This window comes from Balaenoptera borealis (genome assembly GCF_965194805.1).
Source record: "Balaenoptera borealis genome assembly, chromosome: 12".
NCBI lineage: Eukaryota > Metazoa > Chordata > Mammalia > Artiodactyla > Balaenopteridae > Balaenoptera > Balaenoptera borealis.
This window is the reverse complement of record NC_138869.1, coordinates 29,961,279-29,989,014: the sequence shown is the minus strand read 5'-3', so window position 1 is coordinate 29,989,014 and position 27,736 is coordinate 29,961,279. Positions and strand designations below refer to the sequence as shown.

General features: G+C 46.2%; 1 protein-coding gene across 1 annotated transcript in view; it reads left to right on the top strand.

The window, feature by feature from the left end:
- ATXN7 (ataxin 7) overlaps positions 1-26,584 on the top strand; it is a 127,890-nt gene extending 101,306 nt beyond the window's left edge. The window contains 10 exon segments of the mRNA XM_082344698.1: positions 4,751-5,000; positions 7,053-7,312; positions 7,796-7,878; positions 12,249-12,514; positions 14,010-14,208; positions 14,548-14,669; positions 18,988-19,987; positions 20,760-20,804; positions 20,806-20,827; positions 22,527-26,584. Coding sequence (XP_082200824.1) covers positions 4,751-5,000; positions 7,053-7,312; positions 7,796-7,878; positions 12,249-12,514; positions 14,010-14,208; positions 14,548-14,669; positions 18,988-19,987; positions 20,760-20,804; positions 20,806-20,827; positions 22,527-22,636 — 2,357 coding nt within the window. The 3' untranslated portion in view covers positions 22,637-26,584.
- The last annotated feature ends 1,152 nt before the right edge of the window (positions 26,585-27,736 follow it).

Here is a 27,736-nt window from a genome sequence, read left to right as displayed (position 1 = left end):
TGCTTTTGACTGCATTTTAGGTTTGTGTCCTAACTTTGACACTTACACATTATAAGTTATCTTTAGTTTTTTTTCCAAAGCAATGTATATGCCTTTAAAAGATCTAATTATTTGCTTTGAACTCCTTTTTGGTTTGTACCTAGGTGTCAACACTTACATATATATTTTTTTTAAACCTCAGCGTGAATCCACAATTATAAGCTCAGTATTCTTGGTTGCTTTCTATTTTGGAAGACTTAAAGCTGTCCTCTCCACTGGCCACCCCTGTATCCTACCCTTGCCTGCAGTGGTATCACATGCTCAGGCCACAAGGGAAAAAAGCCCGATGCATCCATCTCTTGCTCTCTGTCTCTTTCTCCCTGTCTCTGTTTCCAGATCTGTCTGTCTGTGTGGTCCCCCCCGCCCCCAACCCCAGCACTGCCCCACATACACCACACACTCACCCGTGTCTGTCCTTCTGTCTCTGCTCTGTCTTTTCACTGTATCTGTGTTTGTCTGTTTGTTGGTCTGCCTGTCTCTCCTGCTTGCTGGAGCCGTTCACAGTGCCCTCCTCATTCAGGGACAGAGTGTGCTTTCTCTGGGCTGGTGCCAGACCCTGGAGAGAGGAGTGCTTTGAAAACTCAACTTGGACTCCTCACCAAACCACACTTCAGTTATGCTTAGCATCTGGCCACCAGTTTGTCCACTTAATATAAGGTCCTAACCCTACCCATAACTTGCCCGTTTCCCTTTTGATCTAGAAACAAACACTTTTTTAAAACTGGAAGCCCAGTTTAAAATCTTAAGAAAAATAAGGGCCCAATGTGAAAGGTTGGGGAGAGTCCAACTCATCTATAATTTAATTTGGTTTTTCCTCTTGGCTTCTTGTGAAGGGAAAGCCAAATGCCACCCTTTCCAGAGAATGAGTTACCAGACCATGATGTGAAGGAACAAACTTAATTCAGCAGCATGACAAGGATTTGAGCTGGCACTTTTCAGCCAGAATCACAGTTAACACACACACACACACACACACACACACACACACACACGCGCAGTCTGTTTCAAGTTCTAGTGAATGAAGGAAGTTCACATGATAGATTGCCATTCTTAGTTTTTAAATAGCTTTTATTGTTGCAGTAGAAAATACAACTTTTTTGAAATGCTATTGATACATCAGCTGACTTTAATGTTAGAAAGCTTTGACTCTTGATTTTCTAATGCGAAATCCCGTATCAAGAGTTAATAGACAACTCAGAAAAAAAAAAAAGGATTAACGGAAGAAAACAGGGAAAGTGGACTATGATGGGAATAGAAAATTGAAAGGACAGGGAATTCCCTGGTGGTCCAGTGGTTAGGACTCTGCGCTTCCACTGCAGGGGGCTCTGGTTCGATCATTGGTCAGGGAACTAAGATCCCACATGCAGCTCGGTGCAGCTAAAAAAAAAAAAAAGAAAAAATTGAAAGGGTAGACTGGAAGTTGCAGCCAGTTCTGCCATAAGACAGCACACATTCCTAAGAAATTACTGCACTATGCAAAATGGCGCAATAAAAACCACAGGAGACTCATTAGAAAAATGGGATAATGGGCACAACACTCAAAACTTCATCGGTGACACACAGAAAAAGATAGGAACCTAACAAGAATGGTAGCACAGTTTTATGTGTATTAAATGGTTTAAAAAATACATAAATATTCATTCTAATATGATATTTTTCCTTGAAAACAACCTGACATGTGCTTTTGCAGGTAGGTGTCAGAAGGGTTTCAGTTTGTAAGCTATTGTGAAGTGGTGGAAGGAAGATTATCTGATATCGAGGAAAAGGTGTAGCACCAGCTGTGGATGGTGTGGCTCCTAAGGTCCATGGTGAACTGAGGTGGATGGTGGATGTTTGCGGGGGGGGGGGCGGGGGGGGTGCTGGGCAGGCTGAGGGTGTGAGCTTTTATGCCCACGTGGCTCAGTTTAGCCAGGTGTGGTTTTCTGCATTCACCTAGTGCTTCTTGCAGATGAAATCTTGCAAAAGGAAATGCAAAAATTCTTTATGCTCAAATTGTTCCTTAGTAGATCAGTGACTTCGGAATAAGTTTACGTTTTCAAAACAAGCATTATAGTGAACTATGTTTAATTCGATTGAGAATTTTATTTACATCATTTGCTATCAGAGAAAATATATCACTTTTACTCTGAGACACTTGCTTGAGAATTCTGATACCCCCAAAATAGTAAAAAGAGTGTATTTCCTAGAAGTCAAAGTTCTGGTTGGAATTTTTCCCCCTCTTTGTACCACAGACATGGGAATTATTCCTTTAGTACACTGCCACTGGGGGTGATTTTTGTGGCTGAACATTTTAATTTAAATATTTATTTATTTTAATGTATATCAGAAATATATATTACACACTTTTTAAACCTGTTGTTTTATAGATGCTATTGTTTTGGAAAACAATAAGAGTTCTGGAAAACACTGAGAGTGGTACCCTGCTTCACGTTGGGCCATCTGAAAACAGATTGGGGGTAGTTTCAGGTTGCCCCTGATAGAGGGGCACTACTTACTGGTGATTAAGGGCTGGGGGACAGGAATTCTAACCACCCTGAAATCCTGTACAAGGATTGTTGTGTCCAAAATACCAGTGCTGTCCCCGTGAAAGACTGGTGAGTATTAGATTAAGGAGGAGGAAGGAACAGTAGAGTTGATAATTTGAATAAAAGTGTTGAGTAAAAAATAGTCTTTTATGTGTCTTTGGTAAGAATGATGAAAATAGTTTGCAGTTGAGGGAAGTTTGGAAAACACTAGTTGAGGACAAGTAGTAGCGGTGAGCTTCATTTAACAAACCCTGGTGTATAGTGCCATGTGCCGGGCAGTGTCCTCGGTGCCGTACAGATGGTGATTTACTCAGCTGTGGTTAATGGTTCTTGAGGCATTAGCCTAGTCTAGGGTAGCCTCTCTCCATTGGCTGCGCAGTGGAATCGCACAGAAGAGCTTGTAAAAGTCTGGATGCCCAGGCCACAGAAAAATCAGACTCAGAATCTTTGAAGGTGGGACTGAGGCATCAGTCTTTTTTAATAAGCTCATTAGATTATGCCGATGTGTAGCCAAGGCTGAGAACCACTCGTCTAGGACCATTTGAAAATCACTCTCTTCATAAGAAGAGCTGTACCGATGGGGCAAATGTTAATTGAAGGCCTACTCTGTGCCATGCTGTCAGGGGCAGATGACCGAGACAGGAAGCTCCACCATCCAAGGGAGTCGGCAGAACGGGAGACAGATTTTTACAGTCCTGGCTGACAAGTGCCAGTGCTTGAAAGTATATTCAGAGTGTTTTGGGATCACGGAAGAGAAGGAAACTAATTTTTTTTTAAAGAAAACCTCAGGTGCCAAATTTGGAAAATTATTAAACTTGTTATTTTAACTTTCCCTTCCTTACACACTACTTTCATATCTGGCGGGAAAAAAAGCAGCAGGCAGTTATAAATTACTATCAGTTTAGCCTTCCTGATCTGCTTGTAGCCCTTGTGTGGTCTAGTTGGAGAATTTGAATTCTGCCTGTAGGTAGCATGATGATTTTGTCCTGGTGTAGAGCAGGCTCTTTAGTACCCCAGAAAGCGTCCTTGAGCTAATGCCCTTCTGGGAGGAAGTCAGCACAGCTTCACAGAGAGTCTCAGGACTGATGTAAAAGGACCTTTGGAAATAAATCCTTTACGTGATGGTTGTAGTCAAATTGATTCTAGTATGCTTAATTTAAAAAATACTCATATAGCTTCCATATTGTGATAAATAAATGTTGGATCACATACATTTTAAAACTTAAGAGTAAAGCAAACATATTTTAAATTACAAGTTTAACTAAAGGCAACTACTCAAGCTACCAGCTTGAGGTACTTAAGTAGATAAAGTTACTAAATAATTTACTTGTTTCTGATGGTAACATTCTTCAACAGCTCTCGATTTATTTAGTGTGGGTTGCCTTACTCTGAGAAAACCTGATTCTCTAGTGGATAGACTTACCTTCAGTTAAGCCTGCGTAGTCCTTACTTAACCATGAATTACTTCCTGGTATAAAAAGCAGGCTTAGCTATTTGTGGTATTTTTGTCTTGCGCCTTTGGCATCCTGTGGTGTGAACAAGAGCTGTGCCATCTGTAGTCAAGTGAGATTATTTAAAAAGGGGGGGGTTGGGAGTGGGGAGTGAAGTGATTGACTGGAAAATTTCAGCACAGATTCTTAGGGAACGATAAGATAACCCTAGAAACATTCTTATTTGGTGCTATATACTGGTGGGTAGTGACAAAAATAAAAAAATTAAGGTACAACTTGTTTCTTAACATTTTGCTATTTTGAAAATTGGAGAGGTACTATGCTAGAAAGGCAGAAAGAATTCCGTGCAGTGTCAATTAGCAGAGCTCTGCAGATGAATGAATAATTTCCCCCTCTCTGACTACAAGTTGCAGTCAGTGAGGTTCATTTCTAAAATGCAAAACCCACTATTCTCAGGTTTAGAATGTCTGCTTCCTAATGGTTATCTATGTATGATAAACCTCTTTATGCGGAGACATTTCCTAAGCAGAAGGACCAGTTCCTAGAATCCAGAATAAGTCTGTGGGGTCTAGATAAGCCATTTCTGACAGCTGCTGAGTTTAATATATTTTCACTAGTGACACGTATTTGAACCTAAATGTGTTGATTTCCGGGGACTCCCCCAGGGTTCCATTGGAGACTTGCCTGAAACAGTGTCTTCCCCCCCCCCCCCCCACCTTTTGTGTTCCTTTTCAGAAAGAAGACATAGCTCATCCAGCAAGCCTTCTTTGGCCGTTCCTCCCACTTCAGTATTTTCCTTCTTCCCTTCTCTGTCCAAAAGCAAAGGAGGCAGTGGAAGTGGAAGCAGCCGTTCTTCCAGTGGAGGTGTTCTAAGTGCATCCTCGTTAAGTTCCAAGTTGTTGAAATCGCCCAAAGAGAAACTGCAGCTCAGGGGGAGCAGGCCAATGCATCCCATTCAGCAAAATAGAGTCCCCCATGGTAGAATGTGAGTATGGCCCAGAGGGTTCTTAAAGCTCACCTGCCAGAAGTGGAACTGTGTACACAAGTAGCATCTGAGAGTGTACGTGGATAATGTGAAAGAGAGCCCACTTTGGGGAAAATTCAAATATATGTTGTTGTTTCTTTTTGTTTCCCTATTATACCTTGGGAGACTTTATAGAGTCATAATAGCAATAATAATACTTATCTATTGATCCTTTCTTGTGTGCCAGCTATTGAAATTTAGCTAAGTGTATTGTCATTTACTTATCACAACAACCCTTTGAAATAGGTATTGCTGTTATCTCCATTTTCTGGGTAAGGAGAGGGAAGCGTGATAAGATTGAAGAACTTAAGCCACGGGCCTCTCAGGTCGAACAGGCCTGGGGTTCAAATCCCGCCTCTATCACTTCCTAGCTGAGGGGCCTTGGCCAAGGCCCTGTTTCTCTCAGAGTCTAAGATAACGGCCCCTGTGCAGGGTTAGTGGGGGTGGTAGGATTCATGTATTAGACTCAAGCACCTGGCTAGTGTCCGGCCCACAGGAGACCGTAAAGGAACGGATGCTGGTGCCGCCGCTGAGGATGACAGTAGGAATAAAAAGGTGAAGAGATCCCCAGAAGCTGTTCTAGGATTTTCTGGGGCCCGCACAGCAAATAGGGAAGCAGTGCTTCCTCCCACCCCCAGTCTTGGGTTCACATCCAAGCACTGATGAGGGGAGGCTGGAAGAAGTTCACACCACCAGGCAAGGCCTTGACGAGTCTCCCTGGCGGGCCTGTAGGCTGGCCGGCGCTCTGTGGGTCACATGGGGGGCAGCCGTGCGCTCCCATGGAAACATATCTTGCCCCGTCACGGCATGCTTCGGCCTTGGTGGTGGGCGGCTTTTCCCTGGCCTGCCTCCCTTTCGGAGGGTATGCCACACATCTCAGTCCCAAGGTCTGATAACCTGGTTAATCTTCGGGCAGCGGTCAGCACCTGCTCTTGCGCACGGACCTTGCCAGCTGGGAGAGGCCGTGGCATCTTGCAGTGTCTCTGCTGCTGTTGGGCTGTTCCAGGTACAGCTGTTTGGTGCTATTTGTCCTGGTTGCTAAGCCCGCAGCCTCTGCTCATCTGTCAGAAGTGCAAGTACAGGAAGCTTGGCTTTCGTTCCTGGAGCTGTCAGCCAAAGAAAATGCCAGTACAGTGTGTAAGTCAGTTGCCCGCTTAACAGCTGTTAGAGCACTGACTCCACTGGGCGAAGTTTATAAAACCTCATCAATCCAAATCTTCTTTATTTGTAGCTGGGCTTTAGACGGGGACCAGGCTAACTGTCAGCTTCGTACCAACATTTGCCACCCAAATGACAGTATCAGTAAGATTCCAGAAAAAAGTCAGTTCTTGGTTAGTGATACAGGTATTCAGTGCTCACCAGCTGAGTGCCAGGCACTTAGATTCCAGGCTCCTATGGAGAAACGTTTTTCAGGGACTGGAGAATTACCACTTCAGTGACACATCGTATCCTAATTAAACATTGGTCTTCCTCATTGACAGAGGCAGAGCACCTCTTCTTGGAGATACATTGTTAGGGACATTTGAGTTCTTCCAAGTCCTTAGTGACATTTCTTGGAAATGTTCTCTAATTTCAGTTGTTCTTTTCGCTGCTCACTCATTTTACTTTATTTTGGTGGATCATTTCTTAAAAGTGACAGCTCTCAAAAGGTATCCTCTAAAGGTCCTGCCACAGTCTTTGGTCCTTTTAGACCTTTTCATATTTTGCTTCTTGCAGGAATTACATTGGGTAACGGGCTCATGTGTAGGATTGTTCTGGAATGATGATAGACCAGGTAAATTTGATGGTTCCGCTGGAGCTTTCTGCTGCTCCAGAAGGGCTTACAGACTGAGTAAAAGTCTTACTGAGTTTTCTGCGTAGCCCTAACAAATTTTCGTAATGTGTACCTTTGGGAGCCTAGCTCTGCACGGTGCACAGGTAGACCCAGGCTCTGCCCTCGTCCCTCTGGCTCACCAGTCACCCTGGGCTGCCGGGGCACTCAGGTGCTGGTGTTCTCACTTCCCCCTACGACAGCATGACGCCCTCTGTCCAAGTGGAAAAGATTCCTCCGAAGATGGATGGCGCACTACTGAAATCTGCGGTAGGGCCAGTCTGTCCTGCTGCTGTGAGTTCCTCAGTCAAGCCTGGCCTTAACTGCCCCTCAATACCAAAGCCAACCTTGCCTTCGCCTGGACAGATTCTGAATGGCAAAGGGCTTCCTGCACCGCCTACGCTGGAGAAGAAGTCAGAAGATAACTCCAATAACAGGAAATTTTTAAATAAGAGATTATCAGGTAACTTCATATTTTCTCTCAGTATTTCTTTCTGTATTAATTGGGCATTCCTGGGAGAGCAAATCAACTGTTATCTGTAAGTCCTCTTTTTGAAACTGGCCAACTTCAGCTTTAGGATGAAGTTCCTTAAGTAGTGTCTTTGAGCTCTTCATTCTTGGTTTTAAAGTGCACGTGTGTGGGTAGGTGACGTAAAAGTAGCTTTCTAGTGGTGTATTCCTAAATGGAGTAATGAGTAATGCTGCCTTAAACAGTCTCTTTCCTGTCATCTGGTGGCGAGAGTCCCCACTCTCTTAGAGATGTTGTGGCTTTCTAGTGGCGCTCGTTCGTACTTTGTATATTTTATATTTATTGATAATGTGATAGATTTGCTTCAAGTTATAATTGGTCTGAGATAGGAGAATCTCAGATTTCTCCTATTTTATTATTTTCAAAATAAATGAAGCAGCATCTGAGCCCATTGTAATGTCTGTGTGCTTTTGACAGAAAGGGAGTTTGATCCTGACATCCACTGTGGGGTCATCGATCTCGACACCAAGAAGCCCTGCACCCGGTCTTTGACATGCAAGGTAGGGGGCTCCTGGGCAGAGCCCGATGCTCCAGGAAGCTCGGGGACCTGGGCTGTACAGCACTGCTCCCCAAGCGTCTCTCACTCACAGGGCATCTGCTCTGAGGGTTGTTCTGAATTTTTAAGTGAGGGAATGACTCCGTTTTGATGAAGAACGCCTCAAGTTCAGAAAACGTGGAGCCTGTTGTTATAAACTGCTATCTTAAGAGGGGTTTTGCCTCCAGTGAGCCTTACTGTATCCAGGGGAATGGTGTTTTTTCCTAAGCAATCTGTTATTTTTCAAAGCTTTTTAATATTTCCTCATAGAAATTTGAGAGGCTCCCCTTCACTGTGGTTTAAATTGTACTGACTTGGAATGAGTCCAGAAATTTCCTTTGCATATATGTGAATATTCTTAAAATGTTTGTGTTATCTCTGGTTCTTCAATTTTACAGCTACTTTAAAAATATCTCTGACTTTGAGATACCTTTATTTTTTTAGTTCTAAAAAAAAAATACTAGGTACCACATAATCTAATGTATATGTAAAACCCAAGAAAATGTGAAGATTCCCCCTTTCTATCCTGAGTTTTCCTTTGAAATGCCAGTATGCTAGTGGGAAGGCGGTATATTTGCTATAAAATAAGGGTTGACATGGGGGTGGCCTCTGGCTTCAGTAGACCCCCTTCATAAATGAGCTTATATGCTTATGTCCCCAGCCACCCTGCAGAAGGGTTCAAAAAGTATTAAGAATCATTGCCTTGAAGTAATTTTAAAACCCTTGTTTAAAGGAGGAGGTTAAAAATTATAAAAATTAGTGTTGTTCTCTAAAAATTAATAAAATTTTTGATATATTATTTTAAGTTTTACCAAAGATTATGTTTGAATAAAGAAATTCAGACTCCACTCCAGCCCTAAACAGTAGAGGAACGTTAAAATCTTCAGAAACGGGAAACGTTATTTCTCGGTAGTTCTTATTTTAATTTAAATTTGTAATTTAATTTTAGCCTGTGGATTTTATCTTGCAACAATGGTACTGAATCTTGTGAGGAACTAGGTTGGTCAAAAGCACCTTTAAATACCTAATTTTTAAAGAATTATGGATTCTCTTCCCAGAGGAAAACATATATACACATATATATTCTGAATTTTGCATTTTATTTCAGAGGTAGATGGTCATCCCCACTCCAATTGCACCGTTGAATCTCTAGGTTAAAAACTCCTCAGGACAGATTGCTTTGTTTTATATAATATTAACTGGACACATCGAGTGGTGTGTTGTTTGACAGTAGCCAGTTGAGCTCTGTAGAATCATGTCCTGTTCCGCTGCCCCCGAGGGAACTTGTGAGTGTGTGCCTCAGCCCTGCTCCACGCCATGTCACACTGCCAACCCCTCTCTGCTCTCTTCCTGCCTACCTGGCTCTCAGAAACATAGATTTCTCAGTATTGTGATACCTGTGGTCAATGAAGGATGCTTGCTTTACCCGGGGTGCTCTTTTCAAATCATCTGTGAGGCATGCTGGTGAACCAGAAGCTTTATCAACTCCGAATCTGCAAGGAAGTTGACCAGCCTTCTTCCTGAACCTTCACTGGCTTCGTGTCGATCCCGCATTTTCCCCCCATCTTCCTTTTCAAGTCGTGTATGCTCTCCACGTGTCCTGTTAAGGGTGTCATCACCATCTGTAGCAGGGTGCTAAGCCTGTCTTTGCGTTAGTATGCATCCTCATCCAGGCATGCCATGAGTTCGGCATGGAGCCGGCAGAACGTGCGGCATTGTGGCTGGCCTGCCCTTGCACAGAACACCCTTACTTTCCTTCCGTGTCCTGTTTGTCAGTGCTTCTCCCTCTCCTTGCCTCCGCTGCGGCCCGAATCCATTCAGCGGTGGGTGGGCTAATAAACACACTGGAGTGCTTGACATGCAAGCGGTGGGTCTTGCATGTCAAAGACCCAGCTGAATGTCCCCCACGCTGCTGCCCAGATCTCTCCTGTCTTAGACTGAGGACGTTGTCCGTTCTCTTTGCTGTCAGGGCATCTGCTGCTGCCCACTCCTGTCACTCTGTCGTCTGCCTGCCACCCTCACTGTCCCCTCCTCACTTCCTCACCTGTCCAGTGTTCTGTGTCCTCTGTGCCTTCCATGCAAGTAGATTTGGGCTCCTCTCAGGGTAGAAGCATTTACTGCACACATCTGCGGGCACAGACCTCCTTCTGGGCCTCAGAGGATACAGGCTTGAACAAAATCAAGGCGTGGCTCCTACCCTTTTGGGGCTTACGGTCTAATGGAAGAGATGAAGATTAACTTGGTAATGACTCAAGTAACTGTAAAAGTTACCACTGATGGGTAATAAAAAAGAGAGGCCTGTGTAATGACAGCCTTCACTAGGGGAACTGAGTCAGGGCAGGCTCCTTTGCTGTAGGAATACTGGGCTGAAATCCATATGATTTGTCTGGGCAGAAAGGGGTGGGAGAGGCAGAGGAGACAACCTTTGTGTGAAGGCTCTGGGACGGGGCAGGACAAACAGCTTAGGGTCTGAAGGGCAGCCAGGAGGCTGAGCAGGAGGAGGAGGCGGCACCTGGTGCCAGAGGAGCAGGGAGCAGGGGTGTTAGAGCGTGCAGCGCCCCGGGCCTCCGTGCAGCTGCTCTTTATCCTGTGCGCCTTGGGCAGCCCCCCACAGAGTTCTGATGGCGAGGAGGGCATCAGGGTTGTGGCTGAAAGATTCTTCAGAGCTCAGGGCAAATGCTATGTACTCTTCAAACCAAGCTGGGAAAGCACTGATCGTCTCTGCCTACTTTCTTCACTTGGTCTTCCCACGCTAGGCACCAGGGGACATGCAAAGGTGAGGAGAGGCTTCTGTATCATCTGTCTGGAGAGACAGGCAGGTGGACCCCCAGTGACGTATATTCGTTTGTTCATTCAACATGTATTGGGGGGCCATTATTTTTATCTGGTTTTTGTTTGAAGCATTTATGGCGTGTCAGGTGCCGTACTAGGTGTTGGTACAGCACTGAACAAAACAAAGGTCCTTGTCTTCACTTAGGGTTACTTTCTTGTGGATATATTACATATTAAAGAAAACCAAGTAAAATCTTAAAAAGAAGCTCAACATATTTTTCTAACGATCTGTGCCAGGTTAGATTTTGGGCGAACATAGTTTGCAGTATATGTGGTATGGACGTAGGTTATGTTATTGAACCGCAAAAGGGAATTAGAAGCCTAACTCCCCTTAAAATCCCTTAAATTGTAGCGAACATGTAAGCCTTTAGAGCAATACATTTGTATAATGTGTGTATAATGAACACACAGAAAGTATCATTTGTAGTATTGTTGTAACATAGAAGAGGGAAGGATTTATGTAGATGAACTCATATTTGGGAGGTGTGATTTGGGGCTGCTGTGGTTAGTGGCTCCTTGCATTTTTTTCTTTACAGACGGAGGCCCTAAGCAGTATGGAGTGGTCAGGTTTACTTGACCATTCTTCTTCTCAAGAGTAATTTCAAATTTCTCAACAATGTGACCGTTTTGGGGAGGTCCAAGAGGGAGGGGATCTAGGTATACATATAGCTGATTCACTTCATTGTACAGCGGAAACTAACACAACACTGTAAAGCAGTTATACTCCAATAAAAAAAAAAAAGAATGTGACCATCTTTAAATTCTGAGGTTAGACATTGTCTCTGGATCCAAAAATGCTATCCCATTTTCTTGATTTCCATAGTGAGTGTCTTTCGATAGGGACTCATGCTGGTTTGCGTCGTTCCCTGTGCACAGCCTGTCTTCTTTTGGCCTCTTACTCTTTAATCCCCCCAGGTCTCCCTCGGCCTGTCTCCAGGATGCTGTGAGCCCTTCTCTCTCTGTGTAGCATTGCCACAGGAATAAAGAAACAGTTGTGTTTAATTTTTACTCTCTGGCAGTTAGTGAAAGAAGACTTTGTGATACGTATTTTATGGAATAAGTGCTTCTTCCCTGTTAACATTCAAAACTCTGAATGGCCCAAAGGGGACTTCTGTAGCGGAGTTGGTAACAGCTCTGATCAATGAATTGTTCCTGTGGCACAAAACACGAGGACCTGTTACCTGTTTGTATCTACTGTTTGCCCCCCAGTTACATACCTGGTGGCACAGTTAACATTTCTTCTTTCTTCTGGTGGAAATAACATCACCAGGTTCTTATACATTTGGAGCCTGGAATATCTGCTTCTAACTATTAGGAAAAAAAAAAAATCATACTCTTAAGATTTTTAGCCTATCAGATACTGAGCAGCCTTTGATTAAGCTAATGGTTCAAATTGCTTTTTTATTGGCATTGGTATTTTTTGATGTATGGCAGAAAAGATTATTACTGAGATTCCTCCATTTCTGGTTGTTTGTTTTTGTTGTTGTTGTTTTTGGTCTGCAGACACATTCCTTAACCCAGCGGAGGGCTGTCCAGGGTAGAAGAAAACGATTCGATGTGTTGTTAGCCGAGCACAAAAACAAAACCAGGGAAAAGGAATCGATTCGCCATCCGGACTCTCAGCAACCAACGCAGCCTCTCAGGGACCCGCATCCCACTCCTCCTAGAACTTCACAGGAGCCACACCAAAACTCTCACGGAGTGATTCCTTCCGAATCAAAGCCTTTCGTAGCTAGTAAACCTAAACCTCACACCCCTAGTCTTCCAAGGTAAGCCACGTCCTCCAGCTCTCTCTCCCTCTTTCAGAGAACAGACGTGCAGACTGTAGAGCCCCGGTGTATCTTGATGTCGAGGACAGACGTCAGGCTCGCTACGAGAAGAGATGTTTTTCTAATGGGGTTTTACTTTAAGAAAAAAAAACGTTCATCACTGAGTTTCAACCAGGGCTGTTTGTGGCCAAATGCAAGCAGCAGAGTAAAGCTAGAATTATCTGTTCTGCCCCTGCTCAGCGTTTGGTGTCTCCTGACCCTGTTGAGTTAGGGCTGCAGCCCGGATCCTGCCCGCAAGTTAGTGATGGGAACGTTTCACATGGCTTTGGCAGCCATTTCCCATTCATTTGTCTTGCTTCTTGCAAAACACAGCAGTTGGGATTCTTGCTGGGGATAGGCATTCAGCCTGAGTCTTTACAGCATTTACAACATGTTTTTTCATTCATTCATTTGGGACTCTGGCCCGAGTGTGTATTAGTCATTTGAGCTGTGTAGTGAGCAGCAGGTCAGAACTTAGACACATCCCTTGGAGACAGTGATGGTGGGCTGAATATATGTGTGTGCGTGCTTGTATATTTAACCAAGTTGAAGTAAAGGACTTGGTACCCACTTTCCAGAAAGAAGGGAAAAAGAAAGGCATAGAGAACGAGGGTTTTGAGTTTGGGCCGAGGGCTTCTGCTTAGGAATGTGCCAACCCTTGGGTGCTGTTGCTTGATTAACCTTTTACCCTCACGTGTCTTGATTCTTGAAATGGTCACGTGAGGGATGGAAGTGCCTCCCTCTTGGAAACCTGAGTGTGCACGTGAGCCTGTCCCCACATGGGCCCCCTGGTTTCCGAACAACACGGTTGGAGGAGTGATCAGAGGAGGTGCCCGAGGATGTGGCCAGGCCCAGGCTGTCGATTCCTTAGCAAGTCCTTTCTTTGGCCAATTTCATTAAAGTTTTTCCATCTATTAAAAAATAGGCTTAAGCCTAGAAACACCAGGCCTTTATGTGTGTTGGAAAAGCACACTGCTGTCCTTGAGTTACATACTCTAGATTACCCACATAAAATGGTAAAGCTACCTTCTTTTATCACCTCCTGTCCCTCTTAGGTTATTTTAGAGCATATTACCAATTACCTCATTGATTGCCTTAGTAACCCAGTTCCAGGTGAAATTTGAACAGGAATCAAAGAAAGAATTCTCTTAAATTCCACATGTATTTCGCCTTCTTTGGGGAGAATAGGAGGCGGACCAGGTGGCTATGGAATAGAGAAGTGGTTATAAGTTACTTTGGTTAGATCGGGCAGATAGCTGCATTTGACATCGCGCGGTTCGGGAGAGAGGACCCTTCACTCCCAGGCCCCCTGGATCAGCATCTGTGTCCCTAGTGCTAGTGGTGGAGCCCAGACCTCCCCGGATGGTTTTGGATACATTGTTGTATCTGAGTTAAGGCGGCTGATTCCCAGACATGTGATGTGATCTGATCAGTGCTGCACTTTCTACTTACCAAGGCCTCCAGGCTGTCCTGCTCAGCAAGGTGGGAGTGCCCCCATTGACCCGCCTCCAGTCCATGAATCTCCACACCCTCCCCTGCCTGCCACTGAGCCAGCTTCTCGGTTATCCAGTGAGGAGGGAGAAGGCGATGACAAAGAAGAGTCTGTTGAAAAACTGGACTGTCATTATTCAGGTCATCATCCTCAGCCAGCATCTGTAAGTTCCACATCCGCCCCCGCGCCAACCCTCCCCACGCCGCAGGGACAGGGCACTGCAGGGGGGCGCGCCGGGGACCCGGGCATGCCCTCCGGTCCATGCGGGGCGAGGTCAAGGTGCGAGTGCAGCTCAGAGCAGGGCGCCCCGAGGCAGCATGCACTCGGTCGGGTGCATCTCCTGCTCTTCCCGTTCTCTTCCATGACACTCAGGGCTAGGCATTGTCACACTCGTGCTTCACAGCCCTCGGTCCTCAGTAAGCACCATCTGTCCTCACCGCTCCTTCCCGGGCCGCACGCCCTTGGAGTTAGCGAGTCTGAGCGTGTGCTCTCTCTCTTGCAGTTTTGCACATTCGGGAGCCGGCAGATTGGAAGAGGCTATTACGTGTTTGACTCCAGGTGGAATCGGCTTCGCTGCGCCCTCAACCTCATGGTGGAGAAGCATCTGAACGCGCAGCTGTGGAAGTGAGTGCCCGTCCCACCACCTCTGGGGGCGGGTGGCACATCAGGGCTGCATCCTCTTTGTTTCTTATGGAGCTGATTTAATGAAGGTAATGGTCTCTGAGATGAACACGTGGCCTTTGACCAGCCTTGGAGGAAGGGCCCTCATCATTCATACACTCACTCTTGGAGCAAATGTGTCTTGTTCTCGGTGCTGGGGTTTCAGGCCGAGGGACTCCCAGATGGACGGAGCTCACCTTCTAGGTCGGGGAGAAATGCGAAAGCCAGTCAACAGAACATAGAGATCATAGCTTGTCATAAGGGAGATAACAGAAACGCTAATAACCTGTAGCACTTACTGAGACTACTGTAGGCCAGGCACCTTAGCAAATACAATTTTCACATCTTGCTATGTCAGGTGGCCTGGATTATTCCTGTTTTACAGATATTGAAACTGAGAAGCAAGGTCACACAGAACGTTAGAGGTGGAGCCAGGGTTTGGACCCACCTAAGAGCTGAGATGGGAAAATAACAGGACGGAGGGATTCATGGAGAGCCTGTCTTAAGGGGCCCTTGAGCTGAGACGAATGGATGAGAAAGAGCAGCCGTGGGGCTGGCGGGGAGGAGCGGGTTCCAGGCAAGGAGAACCGTGTGTGCGAAGGTCTTGAGTCAGAAAAGAACGTGGCTTGTTTGAGAAAGAGCAAGAAAGCTCCTGGAACAAGAGGAGATCCGAGAGGTCAGATGACGCTGAAATTGATTGAGGGCCCTGAGGAGCTGCCGAGGGTGTTAGGGAAAGGAGCCATTCGCTCTGGTTTACAGTTGAAAGCAAGACGATCATCTCGTGTGGCCTCAAGCATGCCGTTTCCCCAACGTGATGTTAAGTGGAAGAACAGTTCCGTGGCCCGAAAGGTTTATTAGCTCAGCCTTTCCTGAAGTAAAATAGTTTTTGTCACTGCAGGACTTCTCAAAGCCTTTAATGGGCACGGTCCGTTGTAACTCTCAAAGCAGAGGATATCGTGTATAATGCGGACTGTCTCCCAGGCTCTTTTGACCTGGGAACCTCTTTTAGGGGAGCATCCTGGGGACTAGTGTTTGGTGGAACCTACTTCGGGAAGCACTGAGCTTTGCTAAAGGGGGCTGTCCGATAATAGTCATCCCAAACCCTCCATTTGGGCGTCAGTTACTAGTGCCTCCCTGAGTGGGTTCTGCGAGTACATCTATTTTTGCCTCTCTGCTTTGCTTGCCTGATATAGTCAGAGGAAGCTGTCAGAGACCTCGGGTAGTCCAAAATCCAGAGAACCATCCCCATGGTCGTTAATAGGACGTGCACTTGTTCACGGTGAAGCCCAGCCCCAGAGCAGTGTTACTCTGCTTTGTTTCATGTTTCTTCCTGGTTCTTACTAGATAAGAACCTTTACCAAGGAACAGTGTTCTGAACCAGAGACAGACTTGGGCAGTGGTTTGTTGGGATTCTTTGGGGGGTGGCCTCATATCAGAAAACTTTAAAATGCATGAAATCTCAGCTTCTTACCTGGTGGGACCTGGAGAGCTCATTGAGCTCACAGAACTATGGGTTTAATGTACTCCTAAGGGTTTAGAAGGGTCCTCAGAATTTTTATCCCCATTATATTGGTAAGTGGCTTATGGCCAGTGGTTTGGGTTGCGAGAGTTTCAGTTCCTAATGGCTTGTGTTGGAGAGGTTTTCTTCTGTGTGCTGTGAGCTTCTGAAGAAGCAGGATCCTGAAGCTGACTCCACTGTCTGTGTCCCTCTGTTCTGACAGAGGCTCACCGCCTCATCCGTCACTTGCGCCCAGTGAGGAGGAAACCGTTCTTTCTCTTGACATGACCTTTGGTTATGAAAAAGTCAATTCGGCAGAGACAGACGGACCACTCAGTGATGAGCTGGCACACGGCCTGGGGCGGGTAGGGGCTTGCAGAGAGGTGCGGGGCCCGGTGCTTGAGGAGGCCAGTGCTGCCGGCACAGGAGTGGGGGCGCCGGCGCTTCTCACCCAGCAGAGAACTGTTCTCCAGGTGGCATCTTTGAGGCACTCAAGGAAAGTCTTGAAGTCGGCCAGGTCCCATCCGGCTGGCTCAGCCGGAAGTCCTCCCTTCTGCAGAGAGCCCCGGCAGCACTCTCCTCGGCCCCTTACCCTTTAGTTACTGTGGTTAACTTCGGGATAAGTGGAGGTGCAATTTCAGCCTGGCAGTGAAGTCAGTTATCTTCAGTGTGTGGAGTCTCTGGGCAGCAGTGAAAGTAGACCAGCTCTTCCTCTGGAGCATGGCCACGACCCAAAAGGCCGTTTGCAAGCTCCTGTGAGTTCTGTCCGCTGCTTGCGTGCTGTGACTGGGGACCACTATTGCACTTCCCCTACGGAGGGGCTGGGGTGGTGATCAAAAGGTTTTGTGGTTTGGGTTTTCCTTTTTCTAATTTAATTTTTTAGATTGATAATAAAGTCACTTGGCTAAAAAAAGAAACATGAATATAAAGAGGCATACAGTGAAAAGTTTTAGTCCCCCTGGCCCCCATACTCCTGTTTTCTACCCACTCCTCACAGACAGAAGCAGTTTTATCCGTTGCTCGTGTCTCTGAGTTCATGTGTGCAAACACAGGTCAATATGACTACCTCTTCTTTTTTTGTCTCTTCTTTATGCAGAAGGTAAGAAATGACTTAAAAGAGCTTTTTTAAGAGAAACCAGTCATGTCATCCAGAGAGGTCCACATCCTTGCCCCTATGGAAGGAAGCCTTTCCTTTTCACAGGATTTGGTTGTAGCAGCCTGGCCCTTAGGCCCGTCTTCCTAAGCCACCTGGTGGCCATGAGAAGCCAGTGCGCCCAGGGAGCCGGAGCCCCTGTGCTGCGTTTCGAGCAGAGCTTCTCACAGGTGCCAGTTGCCCTGGGGATCTTGTTGAGATACACAGCACGATGAAGGAGGTCTGGGGTGAGGCCCAGGGACTCAGCATCTCTAGTAAGCCTCTCAGGTAATGTCAGTGCTTATCCTTCGTGAGTAGCACGGGGATAGAGCCCGGCTTCTCAGCCTTGGCTTCACGCTGGAATCTCCTGGAGAGGTTTAGAACTTACTGACGCCTGGACCCCACCCCGAGATTCTGATGTGGCCCGTCTGGGTGTGGCCTGAACTCCACAGGTGATTCTGACGTGCAGCCGCAGTTGGGAAGCACTGACTTAGGGCCAGAGCCACACTCTTGAGTGGGAGTTTTAAGGCTGGTGCGCACACTTGCAGTTGTTAATTCCGTTTGTTAATAGCTATAGTCCTTCTCAAAACGCATGTGGAAAGCCCTTGGGCAGCAGTCTAGGCCAGCGCTCTCACTTGAAGGATGAGGAGCCCGGCCCCCGCTGGTGTGGCGCCCGGATCAGCCAGAGCTGCCCGTGGAGGCCGGGAGCCGGGCAGTCTTGGCACTTGGCTTCCAGTCAGGCCGTTTGCTGTTTTGCCACCTCAGGGTTTATTATGCCATAGGGGTTTCTGAGATTTTGGCGCCATCACATTTTAAAAATCGGAGCTAAAATAAAAGCCGGGGTGGGGGGGGGGTCCTCCCTGGTTTGAGTGTTTGAATACATACTTTACCCAAATATTGTAAACAGAACACAGTGTTAGTGCACCGTGACCAGAAGTCCCCCTGAGATTTGGGGGCTTTGTTCCCTTGTACAGGCATTGAGGCCAGTAGCTGGGACCTAGCTGTTAGTAACTAGTTGTGCCCTTCCTTTTCCCTCGTTCGTTCATGAGTTCTCTCAGCGTTTGAGCGCCTTCTGTGTGCCAGGCACCGTGCTGGATGGACAGTGGTAAATCAGCTGTGGATTGCTCCGTCTGCAGAGATGCTAGACAGTGATCATCAGTCCCACATTAAAACTACCAGACTCTTCCAAAGTCTAGGAACAGGGGGCAGTGCGGGAGCGAAGCGAGTCAGGACGGTCAGGACAGTTTTCCTAAGAAAGTGATGGTGGGCTGAAACAGAAGGGTAAGCAGAAGTTGGGGTGAGAGTGCTGTAGGCGGAAGATACACAGAGTCTCGCTTCACGGCCTGGTCTCGGAACTGAAGGAAGATCAGTGGCCAGGATCATGGAGTTCGGGGTGCCGGACGGGAGGGTGCGGGATACGTACCTACGGCCGCAGCACCGGTGAGGCACACGGCCTTACAGGCCGTTGTTCTCAGAGCGCAGGAAGGCATTAAGAATCTGAAGGGGAAAAGTGACCCTCTGTGTGGCCCAGCATCTCAGCGCGATCCCTGTGACCAAGGGGTGTGTTGAGTGCCAGAGGTGAAGGGAGTGTCCTGAAAGTTGCCACGAAGGGCAGTGGTGGATGTTGCTCAGGCCCCTCTTCTGTTCCGCAGGAAGATCCCGCCAGTGCCCGGTGCCGCGTCGCCCGTCTCCACACGTGTTCCTCACCGGATGAACTCTGTGCCCACAGCACACTGTGGGGTCAGCCACCTGGCAGCAGCCACCGTGTCTCCCTCCCCTGTCCCGCTGTCGTCCTCCTGCATCTCCCCCAGTAGCAAGTCGGTACCAGCTCATGGAACCACGCTGAACGCACAGCCCGCCGCCTCCGGGGCCGTGGATCCCGTGTGCAGTATGCAGTCCCGACAGCTGTCCTCCTCCTCGTCCTCCCCCTCCACGCCCTCCGGCCTGTCCTCCGTGCCCTCCTCCCCCATGGCCAGGAAACCTCAGAAGTTGAAATCTAGCAAGTCTTTAAGGCCCAAGGAGTCTTCTGGTAACAGCACTAACTGTCACCACGCGAGTAGCAGTGCCGGCAGCGGCGGCTCAGGAAAGAAACGCAAAAACACTTCCCCGCTGTTAGTCCCGCCCCTCTCCTCCTCCTCCTCCTCCTCCTCCTCCTCCTCCTCTTCCTCTTCTTCTCATTCCATGGAGTCTTTTAGGAAAAACTGTGTGGCTCACCCTGGGCCTCCCCACCCCGCGGCGGTAGCCTCTCCCCACGGCGTCGGCCTCAACTGTGTGGCCGGCAGAGCGAACTCGGTGAGCGGCCGGCACGAGCAGCCCGGGCGGGGCGTCCCCGGCGGGAGCCCCGGCGAGTCCATCAAGAGGATGAGCGTGATGGTGAACAGCGGCGACTCCACACTCTCCCTCGGCCCCTTCGTGCACCAGGCCGGCGAGCTGCCCGTCAGCTCTCACGGCGCCTGCTCCCACCCACACACTCCTCTGGACAAGCTCCTAGGCAAGAAAAGAAAGTGCTCGCCTGGCTCGAGCGGCATCAACAGCAGCAGCGGCAGGCCCACCAAGGTGGCCAAACTGCCGGCCGTGAACAACGTCCACGTGAAGCACGCGGGCCCCAGCCCGGGGCCGCCAGGACTGGCAAACAGCTCCCTCCTGCATCAGGTAGGACAGGGCCTGGGAGCCCCATGGGGAGGCCCGTGGCCCCTCCCGTGAGATCTTCCGTCAGCTTGGAGACCTGTGTGGTCGGGTTGGTGGGTTTGCCTAAAAGCCAGTGTCCAGCTTTGCGGGGCCTTTTAAGAGAAGGGGGGGTTGGTGGCCGGATGGAGGCCAAACAGGCTCCTCTCTGCCTGACTCTCTGATGACCCGGAGGGCGCTCCTGGGTGAGGGGGCCGCGACAAGTGCGTTTCGGCGGCCAGTGCTGCGGACACCGTCGTGCGTGACGGCAGACCCCTCCCGGAGGCCGGCGGGCCGTGTTTCCCGGAGAGCGGTCCTTCGGTGTGTTTTTCTGAAGAAAGCTGGGCTAAAATCAGACTGATCTAGAAAGGGATGATTTAAATTTGAAAGAGACCGTTTAATATTTTTCCCATCAAAGAATTTCAGAATTTTAATTTTCTTGTTAATTCTCTGCCTATTTTTTCTCCTCCCTGTTTTCCAAGGAGGCAGGAAAACAGCATTTACTATGGGCAGAGCAGAAGACTAAAATCTTGTTTAAGTTAACAGATTGAAAAGAAATCTGAACGTGACCCACTTGTAGAGAAGGGCTGTCTGGCCTTCGGATTCCTTACTGACCGTGGCTTTCTCAGGCGGTGTCTTGTCTTTTCCCCACTCTTCCCCTGCTGCTGTTTCCTCCTGGCCTTCCCTTCTGTGGCCGCTTCCTCCAGCTCCCTTTCTCTTCTGTCCAGGTCCTCTCTCATCTTGTTATTTCATTCAGCAGGATACCTCCTGCCCTTGCTTACAAGCAGGAATTTCAGCGGTGTCACCCCCAGAGCCCTACTTTAAAATGTGAGCCTCTTTTTTGTTTTGTTTTGTTTTTTTCCTTCCTCATCTTCAAAACTGAACTTAAATGCCAGGCTAGAACTTTTCCAGAAAATACCAAGAAGTTTCTTCATGTGATAGAAGTTTCCCTCCAATATCTGTGTGAATTAATACTCAGTGCCAAAGGTATGGGGAAAATAATTATGCACAAATTTAGGTAGCAGCTGCTTCAATTCTTCTCTCTGAGCCACAAATACATATGGGCTATTCGTGTGTTGTTTGGGTCTCTTTGAACAGGGGTTCCTGGACAAGTGAAACCTTCTTGATTTGTAGTTATTCCTTCTAGTTTAATGATAAGCGTAAAAACACAGTGCAAACACTGTAAGAATCCATCCCTTAATAACTCCCTTCTGGGTGTAGTTTCCTGGTTCACATGAATCCCGGGAGGGATGTCCCACTGCCTCGGGATGCCCACGCCAGTGTCACTGAGCACGCCGTCTTCACGCAGACGCCGCTGCGGACCTTACTGCCCACCAGTGCCAGAAGGCGAGGAAGAGGCCGGGTGGGTGCAGCAGAGAGTGACAGTGTCTGTGGGGAATGGGGGAGTGGGAGTCTCGTCTACACAGAGCAGCTGCTCCCAGAAGCTTGTTACCAATTTCAAAGAGAAACTGCTGATCTGGACCTGCGTGAGAAATTTGACCATTTTCTAAAGCTCTGTAGTCTTTCGTTTTGTTTTGATCTGGTGAAGCCCACACGTTTGCCAGCGAAGTTTGGCTCATGAGCTGCCAGTTTGCCACCTCTGATTTCCACCGTCTAGGGGGGGACTGTGTCCCACTAGGACAAACAGCGTAAGTTTGGGTTCTTAAAAGCAGTTTCATGTTAAGTTTGTATTTGAGAAAGATTTCCTCTGCGGTGGCATACTTTCTGTTATGCTGCACAAATTCTAGGGGGGCCCATGGCTACAGATCAGAGGATGGATGAACCCCCAAGATGTTGCGTATTTTTACGTCTGTGATCATTTATCTGCAAGAGGGATCCTGTAGCTTTCTTCAGACTATCAAAGGGACCCATGACTCCAAAATGCTGTAAAGAAGGCTGCTTCTTAGACCAGTAGGGACCTGAGCTCGCTGTTCTCCGTGGAGCTGATTTTAAAGCAGAGATAACTGAACTGGTTGGAATCCCCTCAACAGCGGAATCAGTGCGACCTACTGGGGAGCCTAGGAGATGGGGCTGGGTGCGAGCCCAGCCCCCGAGTTGTTTCGTGGGCTCTGCCACCGAGGACCTAAAAATAGCTCACTGTGGGACTGTGAAGGCCGGAGTCCCCTCTCCCCGCCTCAGCACGGCCTTGGGTGTGAGTTTTCACACCTGTGTGGTGGCCCATTTGACCTTGTTCACGTCTCAGTTGACAACCTGGAATACCTTCAAGGAAACAGCATCAGTAAATAGAACCAAAAGGCAAACATGTGAGCCTTTTCTCTAAGCTAGAAATCCAGTCTGTGTCTCTTCTGGACAGTTTTCTAGAAGCCAGTCTTTTAGAAGGATTGTGCCCCAGGGCACAGAAGGCTTTTGAAAGCTAAAGCCAAATTCTAGAGCTGCCTGCTCCTGGCATCGCCCAGTTGGTGGAGACGCAGTGGCCTCGGGAATACCTTGTTTAGAAATCAGGGCGGGGCCGTGTACAGCCACTTACTTACCTTTCGTTGTCTCCCCACCCCCTCTTTTTTGAAAGCCAAAGGCACGTCCCTGACAGCTGAAAATAGCACGGGGAGGAATAATCTGGACACTTTTGACGACAAGTTACACCTCCACTCAGCACTCTGGACTCCACGATGCCTTTGAGTCTGTTTTCCCAACCTCCTGTGGGCCTCGAGGGTAGAAATCTGCTGGGCTGTTGTTTTAACGAGGATGTCCCTGAAGCTTTGTCTGTAGCAGTGAGTACTCGTAAAGGACACTGGATCAAGTCCAGCCACCGAATTGCTTTTAACAGTGTTAGAGTGGTCTGGACTACTTGCTACAATCTGTGAGAAGTTCCTGTCTCGTTGTTGAACCTGTAGTATTTCACGGAGCCACTCTTGGAGGAGGTTGGCTGGCGAGAGTGTCTTGGCAAGAGCGTGACTGTAGACTTTTCTCCCTCCCTCCTCTCCCTGCCTAGTTCTTTCCTCACCCTGTCGCCTGTAGGTCCCTCTCCAGCAGTCAGGCACCTTAACTGGAGACACCTCCCAGGGGCGAGCAGAGCTGCACCCCAAGCAGCCCTTTGGAGTAAGGGGGTCTGCAGCTAGGTTTTTATAGCAGGTGCCGGGAATGGAATATGGACGTCAGTGAGAGGCACCGTGACAAAAGAGCCTGTGTTTTTGCCCAGCCTTTTGCAAGTAATTTGGGATCAGAAGCCGTCAGAAGTTTCTAATGTACAAACTGGTTTAAAGCCATTGATGGCCAGAGAGCAAGTATACACCAGTTTAGAGGCTTACTTTTCATGGTACAAAAGCAATTCTGTGTGATTTTTTTTTTTTTTTTAAAGAAAATGCAAATGCAAACAATTTTGATAATGGAAAGCCAAATTCTGGTGGGTGGGGAGGTAGACAGAAATCACTATGGGGGAAAATTTTCCAAGATTTCCAAAGAGATTGAATTTTTTTTAACCTTTGTTTTCATGTTAAACAGTATACAATTAGGTTGGTTGTCCTGCCCAGTCTCCTGTTTTTAAAAATTGCCTTTGTAACGTGAAATAGTTGGGATGCAGCAGACTCTGTCGTTCACCAAGTCATTGATATACTTAAATGTTTCCAAGGCACTCGGTGCATTACCCGCAACCTCTTCTTTGGATACTGTCCTGGGACTAAGTGTAAATTTCCGCTTGGAGCACGCCCCATATTGTGTGTATCTACACACCCCTTCCTGCCACTACACATGTTTATGTGGATGCAGTTGGGATGGGGAGCAGGCACCCAGGGAGGGGCGTTGGTGACTGTGAACACCTGCCCATGCGGCGATGACGGGATGCATGCGTAGTGTCTCCCAGTCACACCTCCTTTCTGGGGATTTACGCCTGCCATCTCACGGAGAGTTTCAGAGACCCTCCAGGATAGTGTTTCTAGTACCCCACCCCAAAAGGAAGAGCTTGATAGGTTAAGACGTCATTGATTGAGAAGGTGTCATTGAATTTGAGGGGATGAGCTGGAGCCCTTTAACAGATGATTCCACCACCACAGCTCCTGAAAGGAGAGCCAGGCACTTTTGCTTAGAAGAACACACAAAGCTGCCGAACACAGGGTAAATTTCCCAAGGTTCTGATCCTGGCCCTGGGCGGGGCTGGGACAGAGCCAGTCAGTGCATCCGTTTTCCTTGCAATTCTTGGGTTACAAACTTCAGTTTCAGGGAATTTTAAGTCAACAACAGGTAGAATGAATAAATACTTGGTTACCAGCCTAATAATGTGAATTGCTACAGAACTATTCTTATTATGTAAGGTAACAAAAACTTTATTCAGATACTTTAGCTATAAATTGATGTAAAATATTGATTTTCTTTTTAAAGGAAGGGGAGAACAGTATCTTGTTCACCTATTATGCAATCAGTCAGTAAATGTTTTAAAAATGATACTGTAAGAGAGCTTGTAAGAAGAAAGCACGGATGGGCCAGTTTGGTGTCATTAGGAGAGGTCAGTCTGGTTGTTCATCCCAGGAGATGGAGAGAAGGAGGTAAGAGGGAATCAGAACGTACTTAGTTGATTCCTTGGTGACAAGTGCAATGGGGTATGGGTAGAATTTATTTTCAGAGCCAAGGGGACTTGATGGTTATAAATAAAGTTGCTTTTAGTGATGGAATTTATAGACAGATCATGTTGTTCTGAAAGATGTGAATAGGATCCACGATAGCAGGTTGATGCAGAATAATGTAGATATTTAGATTAGCGAGTCTTGATCATTTGATTTCTTAGACTGAGGTTTTAATTGAAATTTCATTATTGTCTCCCGGTAGTACACAGAGCATCGGGGTTAGGAAATTAGCCATTTTGGATTCTGCCTGCCACAAACAGACCTAAACAGTGCTATTAAATTTTAGACTGTTGTTCAAATATTGTATTTTCTCCTACAACTACTTTTTATTATGATGAACAATTAAGACCATTTAAAACACGGGAGTACAAGTATTTTTTTGAATTAAATTAACTTGCAAAAACCAAATTTGCAGTGGTTGGGTTGTTTCTAGACAGACTTTGGTATCAATTTAAAACCAAGATAATTTTTATATTCTTTCCAATAGAATTTCATGACAACTCCTGCAGTTTTCTTAACCTACAAAAAAAAAAAAAAATGCTGCAATGATGAACAAAGAATTATACAAAACCTACTTTTGTATCTTTATTTTGGAATTTCTTGTTCTATTATAAATATGGAAGTATCCCTATTTGAGAAGACATATTTTGTTAAAAATGAATTGTACATATTTAAATATGTATTTTTGCACAGGTCTTTTTTTCGGATATCCTGTTTTGGTACAATTGAGATCATCTAGTATTTATTTATTAATTAATAAAAGTAAATACCTTTTTATAATTTGAAGTGGTTCACTGCCAAGCCAATAGTTCTAGAACCTGCCTCCTTTACGGTTTAAGGGATGCCTCTGTTCTGTGAAAGTCTTTTGTCCCTTTCAGTGTCTCGGGAGTGGATTCATACAGATGAAGTGGGCATTGCTTCTCCCTAGTTGCCTGATTTCCCAATAGACTACATGTAATAAGTGACACACTGCTTTTCTTTTGTTAGTGTTTTATGTGTGAGAGAGTGTGTGTGTGTGCACGTGCGTGCACGCGTGTGTGTGTGTGTGTGTGCGTGCGCCCTGAGCACATGTGCGTTAGTATGTGATGTGATTAAAACTAATGGGGAAAAAAAAAACAAAAAAAAACTGAAAGTGCCTGAACCTAGTTTTAAGCTTAGACAGATACTTTAAAAAGACTTGAATGTTCAGTTGAACTTTTGGAGTTTGCTTTTTCCACCTAAATATTGTTACTAAAATTTTAGGGGAGGAGTTGAAAACCACCAAATGCTGGTAATTTTATAAGGTATTTTAAAATTAAGACCTTTTGGTTCACAGGAATTCAACTGGTGATGGATTGCCCGGTGGCACCAAGGGTTACAAATCTTCTTGTCAGCCAGCAACTTACACAATGTGTCTGTTTTGTTATTCACTGGTGAAATGCAGAGTTTAAGATAGAATATTTAAAATATTTTGTATTCCAAAAATATAATACAAAGTACCTCTGAGAACATTGAAAAAAATGTATAATTTGAAAAATGTAACTTATAAAGGCAGCTGTCTTCCTGCGAGAGTTCTGTTGCCAAGGAATTTCTTAATATCTCCCATTCTGTCCTGCGGGGGAAAAAGTTGGGCTTTGGAAAATGATTGTTAAAAGTTTCATTGTTTAGCAGAAAATAATCATTTTTACATTTTGTGCAAAACCTTTTACATTTTCAGATCATTTAAATGAGCACTACATACTGTCAGTGTGAATGAATGTAGGGCCTTGAAAGCATTTTGCTGTGTTTTTTTTTTTGTTTGTTTTCTGTTTTTGAGCTTGGTTATAAAAGCAATCTCCTGTGTTAAAATGTGTGAATAGGTTGATCATTTGTACACATAATCAAGAGCATCTCAGCTGGACTTTGTGTTGGCTGCTGTATAGAACATGAACAAATGTCAAGGGATAGAAAATTACTTTGGATATTTAAAAGAGAAGAAATATATAGTCTATTTGTTTTGTAACAAGTTCTGTAAATAAAATAATTTATACTATTTATAAGAAAAAGTTGTGCTTTGCTTTATGAGAAATTAGTTTGTGGAGCAAACATGTTAACGGGCAATAAAACCAGGATTTCTCAATAAACAAGGTTGGCTGCATGGAATATTTTACATGTTTCTGCCTCGTTGTGATACTAAACCCTTTTCGATCTAGTCTGACTTTTCTTCACTTGTAGCATCAGACACCCTTATGAAGCTCAGCCTCCCTTCCATGCCACCTAAAAACTTCTAAGGGCTTAGGATGTTTCTGTTCTTGGGCACAAAGGTTTGCCTTGGGTAAATTAATAACCGGGTAAACAGTGAACACTACTGTATTCTTGCCCTGTAGGTTTGTCAACAAAGGGAAGTTGATAGATTGAGAAATACATTCTGTTTGTACTGTTTGATGGCATATGGTCAGTTTTCGTTAGAGGTAAGTTTTTTGTGTGTTTTAAAAAAATTTTATTTTATATTAGAGTATAATTAACAATGTGTTAGTTTCAGGTATACAGCAAAGTGATTCAGTTACACAAGTATCTGTTGTTTTTCAAATTCTTTTCCCATTTAAGTTATTACAGAATGCTGAGGAGAGAGGTAAGTTTTTAATCCAGAGCTGGTCTGGTTTCTTCCTTGCTTTTACAGACCTCCCTCACTGGCAGTACATTTTGATATTAGGCACAGCATAATCTTTCATCTCTAGAAATTTGGCCGGTTTTACCATTTGCAAATCACTCTTATCAATTACAAATTATTTTTGTTGCTTAAAACAATGAAGGAAGCAACGGATTTGTGTACTGGAGCAAAGGTGCATATACATTACAGGAAGGAGTGAGTCTGGCTTCAGTCCCCACTGCCCTGCCCCTTGGACTTCCGTTCAGTCCTTAGATCAGCTGACTGCTCAAACTCATTCTTAATAAGTTCCCTGTGGATAACTCCTTTCACTTTGGATGTCCTCCTTAACCTTCACTCAAGGAAAAGTTTCAATCACTCAATCCCTTTACGCTTTTTACTTCCGCTGTCTTGCAGATAACCTGGACCTGGACAGCAGGAGGCTATCCCAGTTCACGGAATGGGGGCTGGCAGTCTTGGATGCTAGCCTGTGGGAAGTGACCAGCAGAAAGGCAGGGTGAGGCCATTCTAGGCAGAGGGAGCACGCTGGGCTGACAC